The 10,534-nt window shown below is 35.1% G+C and overlaps 1 protein-coding gene across 1 annotated transcript; it reads left to right on the forward strand.

The window, feature by feature from the left end:
* The first annotated feature begins 3,702 nt into the window (after window positions 1–3,702).
* Window positions 3,703–9,725, forward strand: LOC138373467 (baculoviral IAP repeat-containing protein 7-A-like). Its single transcript, XM_069339677.1, has 5 exons — window positions 3,703–3,781; window positions 5,647–5,876; window positions 7,362–8,036; window positions 8,130–8,492; window positions 9,717–9,725. The coding sequence occupies exons 1-5, from the start codon at window positions 3,703–3,705 to the stop codon at window positions 9,723–9,725; spliced, it is 1,356 nt and encodes a 451-aa protein (XP_069195778.1).
* The last annotated feature ends 809 nt before the right edge of the window (window positions 9,726–10,534 follow it).

Below are 10,534 nucleotides of genomic sequence, written 5' to 3' on the forward strand. Positions count from 1 at the left end.
TATTGAACAAGAAAAGAAATGGTTTATTGAAACACAAATAAAAAAGAAGTATTTAAATGTAATCGGCGATGAAATCATTTTAAAAACAATTTCCTCTCAGAAAGTTTCATCACAGGAAACAACAAAAACATCAAAAACATATAAAACAACAGATTCGGGGACAAAACAAAAAGGTGCCAAACAACGATCAAAATTAAATACCCAAGACAGACGAAAAAATGAAATATTGACTCTGAAAAAGAATCAAAGAGGAAAACAGTTCATGAATAGGAGAGGAACAGATGGAAAGCAATTGGAAGAGGAAGTTGATATTAATCCAATAAATGACACCAGTTCATCAGTTGAAGGTAAAGAATGAGGATATTAAACCAATAAATGACACTAGTTCAATAGTGCTAGAAGAAAAGAAGGAGGTTGAAAAGGAAATAGAAGAGGATGTAATAATGCTAGACGAAAAGAAGGATGATAAAAAGGACTTTTTTTTTTGGGGGGGGGGGATAATAATAAAAAAATTAAAAAAAGGAGTAGCAGGTCGGGGAGTAGGCAAATTAACTCAACTCCAAAAAAAGAGGGAAAGAGAATAGAAAGATTTTAAGAAAACATTCAGCCTTTGATTATATACTACTTATCCATTAAATTATGTGTTTATGATCTAACAAAATAATCAGAATTAGAATTTAGTAATCGGCCTATATTAATAAAAATATAGAAAATATTAATGAAAATAACTTGTATTGATTCAGCAACCTATGGTGGAGGGAGGGGGATGGGATAGTGGTATAAAAGGAGAATTTCTGCCTATTTAAGAGTCACAAACCCTTGCTCTCTCTCCAGCTCCAGTGTCAGGTGTACAGTCTACTGAAATTAAGCAGTTTATCATTCAGTAGGGTAGTGGCGGGCGTCATTACAGTTTAACTATTGATCCATATGCAGTCATCTAGTCCATCATAACAACAAGCTTCAATAATCAATTCCTTACCAGTTCAGTTTATGAATCAAATCATAAAAAAAACCACATACTCGTATTTCTTATTGTTATAGTGCCTATATTAACTACTTATGTGTGCAATGATCAGGTACAGCCGAAGCTGAAGGAACAAGTCAGAATATACCACTTCCTAAGCCATTTGGAAACATATAAAGAGAGTATAGTGTAAAACGATTGACTTGTAATTATTTGTCTATTTCAGGTAAATTAACATTTAGAGATTGATTTTTTATTCATTATACTACAGTAAAATACAATTATAATAGTAATTTTAATTTATTGTTATTCGTTCTTTCCTCCCTCTATCCTCCCCCACCCCTTGTTTCCGAACTGATGAAGGGTTTCGAGATAACTACTAACTCTTCTGGGGAAGCAAAAGAACAAGCTGAAAGAGGTCAAGCTGCATCTGTCTTACTTGAGCAAATGTCTTGTTTGGTTGAATCAACGGTAAAAGCAAGGTCATCTTCTTCATCTTCTTCCTCATTATCGTCTTTATCGTCGTCCTCATCGTCGTCCTTATCGTCGTCCTCAGACACATTCGAAAGTGACCAGTTGATTGACAAACTAAAGGGCTTGGTACTAAATAAGGCCATAAAGAGAAAGATGAAGAAGAAAGAAAAGGCACTAAGGAAGCTTGATTCTAGAAAAATCAAATGGCCATGGTCTTCAGATGGAGATGATGACACCAAGTCAGGGGAGGAATGGGAGAAGCAGGAGAATGTGGAGGAACGTGTCTTCGGTCAGGAAACAACAACAGGCACAGGTATGTATTTGTAATTAACTTTACTAATAAGAGGATTAATTTCAGTTGCACGTTATTTATTTTTTTGTGATTAAAATTTTTTTTTTTTTTAATCTGTGAATTCCTATGCTCTGTTAAAATTTATTCGGTAGAGAATATGTTAATGTCTTTGTTATTTGCTACTACACAGCTCCGCAACTTCCCAAAAAGAGATGTCGAAGTGACAGACACTAAATGGAAGATAGAAGCCATCATGGATAAAATCACACAGACTGGAGAAAAAAATGAGGAATGCCTGTATAGCAGAACCTTGAAACCGGTTTCTGAATGTTGTTGGCTGCATTGTGGTGGCTTATTTCCCCAAGAAAATACTTTTACAAAATAAGCATGAATGGACAGTTCAATCAGAAAATAGTAGTTGTTAGTCACTCTAAATAAATAATTGGGGTAAAAAAAGGTAAAAGAATGAGATACTGAATATATTATAATATTTCCACAAATTAATTTATTTTATTATCCTACCCCAACCCAAATTTTTCAAAAAGGCTCCCAGGCCCCAACCTTTTTCTAGTATTTGGGCATTTTTAATTCAAATTCACTTTTTTACGTAACATCTTCAACCCAGCAGCCAAAAGCACCGGTGTCGAGCAATAGTGGGATCGCATCCGTGAGTGGGCATCCCGTAGCAGTCATACTCCCCAATTTCATTAACTTTCTGTCGCCCACAAGTTAAGGTAAAGAAGCTGCGCTGAAAAAAAATGAAACAATGCTTATTGATGTTACAGAGAGAACATCAATACACCTCAATCCAAAGAATATTGATTAGAAAAAACGATGAACACCACCAACCTCAAGCAGAAGAATACTGATTTAATAAAAAAAATTTGGACCGTTGAAGGTTGAAGTCAACATTTTTAAAAGTGATATTTTAGATAAAGTGTTGAAAACCTTGTGATCAAACTCATGGCGGCGAAGTCCACCTAGTAATGTAATAGCTGGTTGCCCGGAGCAGTACTGTGTCAGTTGAGCCATATATATAAATATTCGTTGCCGCCGACCACTCTCACTCTTATATTACATCCACTGATGGCCAGCTTCGCTGCTCTTCCAAAGAAAAAGTAGTCCGAGATGCTCTCTCCTCAGATGAACCCCAGGATGGAGAAAGATACGCTGAAAAAAAACTTGAAACTCTGCTGGGAAGAGGAAGAGGAGACACTAATATTGAATATAGAGAAAGAGTTGTTACAAATAATCCACGACATCAAGCTGAACAACACCAACCTCAAGCAGAATAATATCGACATCATCAAGCAGAATGAGACAATACTTTTGAAGACAGACCAAGAGTTGTTACAATTAATCAGCAAAATAATCACCAACATCAAGCAGAACAACACCGACATCAATCAGAACAACACACTATTGAAGATGATAGAGCAAGAGTTATTAAAAATAATCACTTACCTGAAGCAGAACTACACCGACCTCAAGCAGGAGATTGATGATTTAAAAAATGAAATTAAAGAGTTGGAAGGCTGAAACAACCCGCCTTTCTTTTGAGGAATTGATATGTGCAACCACTTGGAAGTCATATTAATTTATGATGGGACCAAAGAGCCAATGTTATTCAAAACTTCCGCACAGTGACTAACGTGGGTACATCACCGACCTGAAGAAGAAGAATACAAACCTCTGGCAGGAGATTGCTGATTTAAAAAAAAAAAAATTTCGAACAGTTGAAGGCTGCCTCATTTCATTTTTAATTCCACTGTAATTTTCACTAAATAAAAGTGTGTATGAATTATAAAATATATTGCTTTATTTTTTTTTAATTTTGCCTTTATTATTCTAGTGTACATAGGTAGGGGAATGGGGCACCTTTTAATTTCACTGTAATTTTTCACTAAATAAAAAGTGAGCCCAGAATGGGAACAGATGTAGTATAATTAAAAAGTAAGATGATAATGTCAGTATGGCTGGCACTAGTTCCGGTGAGTGTCAGTACAAGTTGTCATATGTCGGTATTGTGAAGACTGTCTATATACGTGAAGGTGGGTTTGGAGTTATCCCACGCTGGGCTGGATGCCCATTCATCTTTAAAAATTCGTATGTACAAAGTAGTGGGTAATTTTTCTTCATATTTAAAAAAACTACGGATAGTTAATTGGATGAGGGTATACTCACACACAACATATTTGTGTAAGTTGTTATCACACCCATTAAACAAAACCAATCCATCATCTTGAAATACTACTTTAATATGGTCTATTTCAATTTTTTCCTGTGATGAGGCCTTCGACATCAAAATCACTTGATAGGTATTTTCAAGCTTGACTCCATTGTTTTGTCTCATGAATAATTCATATTTTATTCCCCACTTTAGTAGTATTTCTTCAAGTTTTATTAACATAATCTTTACAGATTCAATTTTCCCATATTTCATTGGGGTTAGTAGGGTTGAGTTCAGTCTTTACAGATTCAGCTTCCCATATTTCGTTGGGGTTCATTGCTTTGCCTGTAGGGTTGGGTTCACTCAGAGTCTTATCATTTTCAAAATTTGCTGTTGTCTCGTTAATATCAGTCATAATGGTGATCTATTTCAAATCTGTGAATGTAAAAAAAAAAAAAAAAAGAAAATATGTTAAGGCATATGTAACTTAACTGATCAATCAACATTTTTATCTAAGATAGTATAAGGTGATGCAGGACAAATAATTAGAGTAAGACCAAACAAGACCCTACCTTACCCAAACTAAGTCAATATAATTATATTATATTATTATCAAAGTGGACTCACTAGATACAGCACAGGACTAGGGTTGTAACTGACAGTTGAATTCTTTTATATCTATCTTTTCAATTCTGACTTGAGGAGTAGGAGGATGAGGAGGAGGAGGAAGAGGAGGAGGGGGAGGGGTGAGTTAAATCGCCTTCAAGTATATAAAAGCGTTATGCCCAGTATTATTACCTCAGTGTTAAGTGGTCTGATGCAGCATGCATATATCTATAGTGATAACTATTTAATATTATTTAATTGTTGACATATACAACAACTATGGATTCACCACTTTCTATAAATATGTTAATGATGACCCTTGATAACATATACCAAAACAAGATGAAAGAAAAACTTCCAGATACATTTGGAGCATCATTTCAGAAGATGATTTGCTATGCTGAAAACAGTTTAAAGTCTTCGGAATTGTAAGTATCATTATTATAATATGTTAATAATATATATCATATATATATTTTTATAATAACCATACCCCAATAAATTATTACTTCTTATTTTTTTTTTCTTTTGTTTGTAGGTATGAAAATCTTTTAAAAACATTGAAAGAAAAAAAGAAGATAAAAAGAATAAGTGCAAATGTCCCACATGGAATCCTATCCCCTGAAGACGACCCTGCTATTCTTCATGATATAAAGGTCAACTGCTATGGCCCTGATGACACAATCTACAACAATGATCCTGAAGTTCGAAAAAATGTTCCTCGTGGTGTAACACTCTTGGAGTTTAAGGGACAGTTTGATTTAGTGATCTTTGCCAATAAAAAATTTACTGGTGGTATTGGTGATGAGGATGATAAACAACCGGAAACAAATGATCTATGGAAACAATATTGCTTAGAAGATCTCAGTACTACTACTTCTAAAGTAGTTTGTATGACTAAAGTGAATGGTGAATCAGCTCATTTCAGTGGCAGATACATTAATGGTAAATTTTTTTTAATTACTGGGAGTAAAAGTGTTCATATGTTAATTGGAGAAAGGGAAGACATTGAGCGGTATGATGGAGAACGTTATGTTGTTGCTAAAGTTGTGGCCAGATCACTGTGGGATACATTGAATAATATGGATATTATGAATCGACATTTGGTATATAGTATCTTACACTATACTAAATGTACAGCTGTGTGTGAGCTTCTTCAACCTGACAACCAACATATTGTTAACCTCAGTCACTTGGATAAGCATCAGCTCAACGTTATCTGTTTTACTCCATTGTACAACGAATATGAAGAGACTAGCCTTCTTGCATTACCTCCACACTACACACTCAACCTGTTTACGGCATTAGGCTTTATATCTCCTGCTTATTCAATAATTGAAGCTAAAGATGTAGTGAAACACCAGAATAAGGTAGGCAAACAAAAAGTCTATTGTACAAGGAAGTGTCAATTTATATTGTCACATTTTTCAATACAATTTCTTTTATGAAACTATATTATTAAATTATTTTTACAGGTGCGAAGTGATCTTTACAAAGAAGGTGAAGTTTTTTATTTTTTAAATGAGAATGAAGAAACAATTGGAATGATAAAAGTAAAAACAAGATGGTATGTAATACTTAGAGCCTTGAGGGAAAAAGCAGTTTATTGTTTTTTATCCAAGAAAAAAAACAAGCAAAATTGGAGTTTAGAGAATAATATTCACTTAACTCAATTACGACTAAATGAAATTCAGAAATGGCTCAAGTTCTCGATTTATATTTTACAAAGATGTAAGGTGAGTATGATGGGTAAAGCACCTACCTACTTTGTTTTCATAAAAAGACTCTCTTAAGAAATTAATTATTTGAAAAATTAGGTTGAAAAATAAGGGATTTATAACACTAATAAATAATTATCATTACTTTCAGGAAATGGGGAAAAGTTTTCTACAGTGGCTAAATGAAAAAGTAGAAAAAAAACATATTGCTGTGGAAGATATTAGGCCCCAATTTCCAACAATATGGAGCAGGTTTCTTTTTGAAAAAAATTTGACCGACAATTTTGAAGATGATGAAGAAGAAGAATTAGGTGGTTAGTAACTTTATTATACAGCTGAAGGCATTGGGAAGACAACCAACTCGAAGTCTATAGAGACAAATTACCGTCTTCATTACTGTCGAGAAGTGGACTAGGGACAATTAATTAAAATATGTTTTCTAGTAACACCTGTGGTAGGGATGACATCTTTTAGACTGGAATTTTGATTTACACATGATATATAAAGTGTTCATCAATAAAAATAAGTACGTAGTTAGGTAGTAGTATTTTTTTTTATCTGGGACGTGAATTTTTTTTTTTTTTTTTTTTGTGGGGGGGGTGCCCAGGTTGAGTGTAAAAAATGTAGTAAAATATCCACAATTAAAATTTCTATTTTTATCACAGAATTTCCACTTAGTTCCCTATATTTTTCTTACCATTATTTCAGCTTTTTACTAGGATCTGGTAAAGGATTTCAGCTGATAAACTCTATAGTCCCAATTTTAAGTCTATGAGTCAACAGGAAGAGGAGGAGGAGGAGGAGGAGGAGGAGGGGGGAGGGAGATTGTGTATTATATAAAGAGAGAGAGAGAGAGATGCCTCTCTCAGTCACTAACTAGTCAGTCTAATACAACACTCACATTTTGTTTTCATAGCAATGAGAGAAGAAAAAAATCGTTTGGAGACTTTTAAGGACTGTAACTTCAGTGTAAACAGTCATGTACTTGCAAAGGCGGGTTTCTATTATACTCATAAAGCAAATCTTTTAGAATGTTCAATGTGCCATTTTCAAATTGATGCCACGAACGTAAACAAAGATGAAAATAGAATCATTGCTTTACATAAGAAAGAGAAACCAGAATGCACATTTAATCAGAACGTGAGAAGATCTATTTCTAAGAAGTTTGATTCATATGACAGTTTACGGTTTGAAAAGGAACGTTTGGATACCTACATAGATTGGCCACTTGAATGGTTAGAACCATCTGATTTGGCTCGTGATGGCTTTTACTATCTTCGAACAAATGACCACGTTGCTTGTGTCTTTTGTCGAGGCATTCTTGGTTCCTGGGAAAGAGGAGACACTCCCAGAGGCGAACATCAGTTTCACTTTCCCCATTGTCAATTCATTCGAAACCAACCAGTGGGAAATTTTCCACTGATATTTAATGAAAAATTCGAGGGTTATTCCGTTCCACTGAGAAATAGTAAAAATTCGTCCTATAGACAAGGAATAGATGTCTGTGGTCTAAGTCCTATGACAGACAATGGAGTTCACCAACATACCATTGCCAAGCGAAAAGACTACTTAACACTTGAAAGTCGCCTAGCAAGCTTTAACCATTGGCCTGAACGTGTAACACAGAAACCAACTGAATTGTCAGAAGCTGGATTCTTCTATTGTGGTTTAAGTGATCACGTGCGCTGTTATCATTGTGGGAATGGACTTCGAAACTGGGAAACTGATGATATACCTTGGGATGAACATGCTCGCTGGTACCCAGAGTGTACCTTCCTCTTCTTGATGAAAGGAAAAGAATTCATTGATCAGGTATGTCAGCTAAGTAACTTGAAATGAAGGTTGACTATTATTATTGTAATCTTTATAAAAGCCATTTGTAACATTAACTTTTTTTTTTTTCAGGTTCAAGGGGAAAGGCCACCTTATGAGACAAACCCTTCAATAACCCATATCAATGAAGATCAACACAAACTTATTAAGGAACTAGACATAACTAAGCACCTTATTTCAATGGGTTTCCAGGAAGATTATGTGATGACAACGTATCATAATCAACTCAAAGAGAAGGGGTTACCTTTCTTTGACATTGAGTCATTTATTGAAGCAGTCTTACAGTACATGGAAAACGAAGTTAGAAAATGTCTAGTAAATAAATTGGCATTGGCTGAAGTTGATGTTGTCCCAAGCCCAGCCATATCTGATAGAAATGAGTTGGCTTCTGACACAAACCAACAAGTAGAATCATCTACAACTTTAATGGAATTGGCAATGACTGAAGTTGATGTTGTCCCAAGCCAACCAATGTCTGATGGAACTGAGTTGGCTTCTGACCAAAACCAACAAGTAGAATCATCTACAACTTTAATGGAATTGGCATTGGCTGAAGTTGATGTTGTCCCAAGCCAACCAATGTCTGATGGAACTGAGTTGGCTTCTGACCAAAACCAACAAGTAGAATCATCTACAACTTTAATGGAATTGGCATTGGCTGAAGTTGATGTTGTCCCAAGCCAACCAATGTCTGATGGAACTGAGTTGGCTTCTGACCAAAACCAACAAGTAGAATCATCTACAACTTTAATGGAATTGGCATTGGCTGAAGTTGATGTTGTCCCAAGCCAACCAATGTCTGATGGAACTGAGTTGGCTTCTGACCAAAACCAACAAGTAGAATCATCTACAACTTTAATACAGCCTATAGTAGATGAATTGGCATTGGCTGAAGTTGGTGTTGTCCCAAGCCAACCAATGTCTGATGGAACTGAAGTAGAATCTACAATAGTTGATGAATTGACATTGACTGAAGTTGATGTTGTCCCAAGCCCACCAATGTCTGGTGATTCTAACCCACAACCATTATTTGGTAGAATAACTGATCAAGTTGCCACTCTCCCAAAGTCAGAAGGTACAATTAGACACAGAGTGATTGAGTGTAAGATTTGTATGGAGAATGAGAGTGAGTTAATGTTTTTACCTTGTAATCACATATGCACTTGTTTCAAATGTGCAACAAACATATCCACATGTCCAATTTGCAGAGCTGAGATAAAATATACTATTAAAGCAATTATATCATAGTAAAGAATGTTTTAGATGTGTGATAATGATATGAGATGTGCTGGTGGCTGAAGGTGCTGAGGGAGACCATATTGAAAATACTTCATACCCAAGACTCTTCTAAGAAATTAGAAAACATCATTGTCAAGAAAGTTGTGTTGGATACAAAAATATGTCCACACCTACAGTAATAAGGATGATTTTAGACCATTTACATAACATAATGTATCCTATCTATCAACCCGGCTGGAATATATGAATTTCAAATCTTATTATTCCTATAATAAATACCCTTATAATTATTATTGACGAAATATTATTCCTCTCCCCAGATATAATCTCAGATGAGGAAAAGTTGTAGTTTAGTTATACCAATGTGTGTGTGTGTATCCTTTCAAAATACATATTTCTATTTGTTTTTTTGTCTTTAAGGTAGTATAAAAGTGTCACTAAGGTAGCCTGCAGCAGAACACAGTTTATAGATTAATTAGTGGTAGAGTCGCAATCCAAGCACACTACACTACATACTACCTCTTGATATAACTTTCTAGACAGTGAAAGTGAACAAACAAGCAGTACTATTCAATCTCTGGCGGAACTGAAGAAGCAAACAACCATTCCACAAACTAGTCAAGCCAATCAACCAACTTGTCTGTCAACTGATCTACAACCACCCAACCAATCTGTCCATCAACTGGTCTACAACCACTCTTTTTCTGTTGGAAGTTTCTTTCTAGGGAAGTGGATAACAATTGATCATATAAAATAAGAGAGCACATACTGTTTTTCATAATGGGTTGCACCATATGAATTTGATGACATGGCAATTGTCAAGGTCTTTATGTATGTGTCTCAGGCAGAACATCCACTTTCGCTGCTACAGTTCCAGTGGACCCATTGGCTCCGAAATTACAGGACCCAGAACACAACAGCAACTATTGCTGAATATTAATAAGCTGAAACATGAAAACCATATTATTCAACCAAATTTGTCAGTTTTTGTATGAAATGTTTAAAGAACAGGAGAAAAAAATTTCTATGTTGAGAAGGGGTATAAGGGAATGGAGCATCCAAAAAAGTTCCTGTTCCGAAACCACTATCTCCTCCTACTTACTCAACACACCCACCATCTCTCCTCCTCTTCCAATTAATTCTCTCAATCCATCATCGTCCCCTACAATTTCTATGAGAATCAGGTAATTGTCACCTGATCGTAGAATTATATTAAATCAATAATTAAAAAAAAAATG

The sequence above is a fragment of the Procambarus clarkii genome, chromosome 42 (assembly GCF_040958095.1).
Source record: "Procambarus clarkii isolate CNS0578487 chromosome 42, FALCON_Pclarkii_2.0, whole genome shotgun sequence".
Taxonomy (NCBI): Eukaryota; Metazoa; Arthropoda; class Malacostraca; order Decapoda; family Cambaridae; genus Procambarus; species Procambarus clarkii.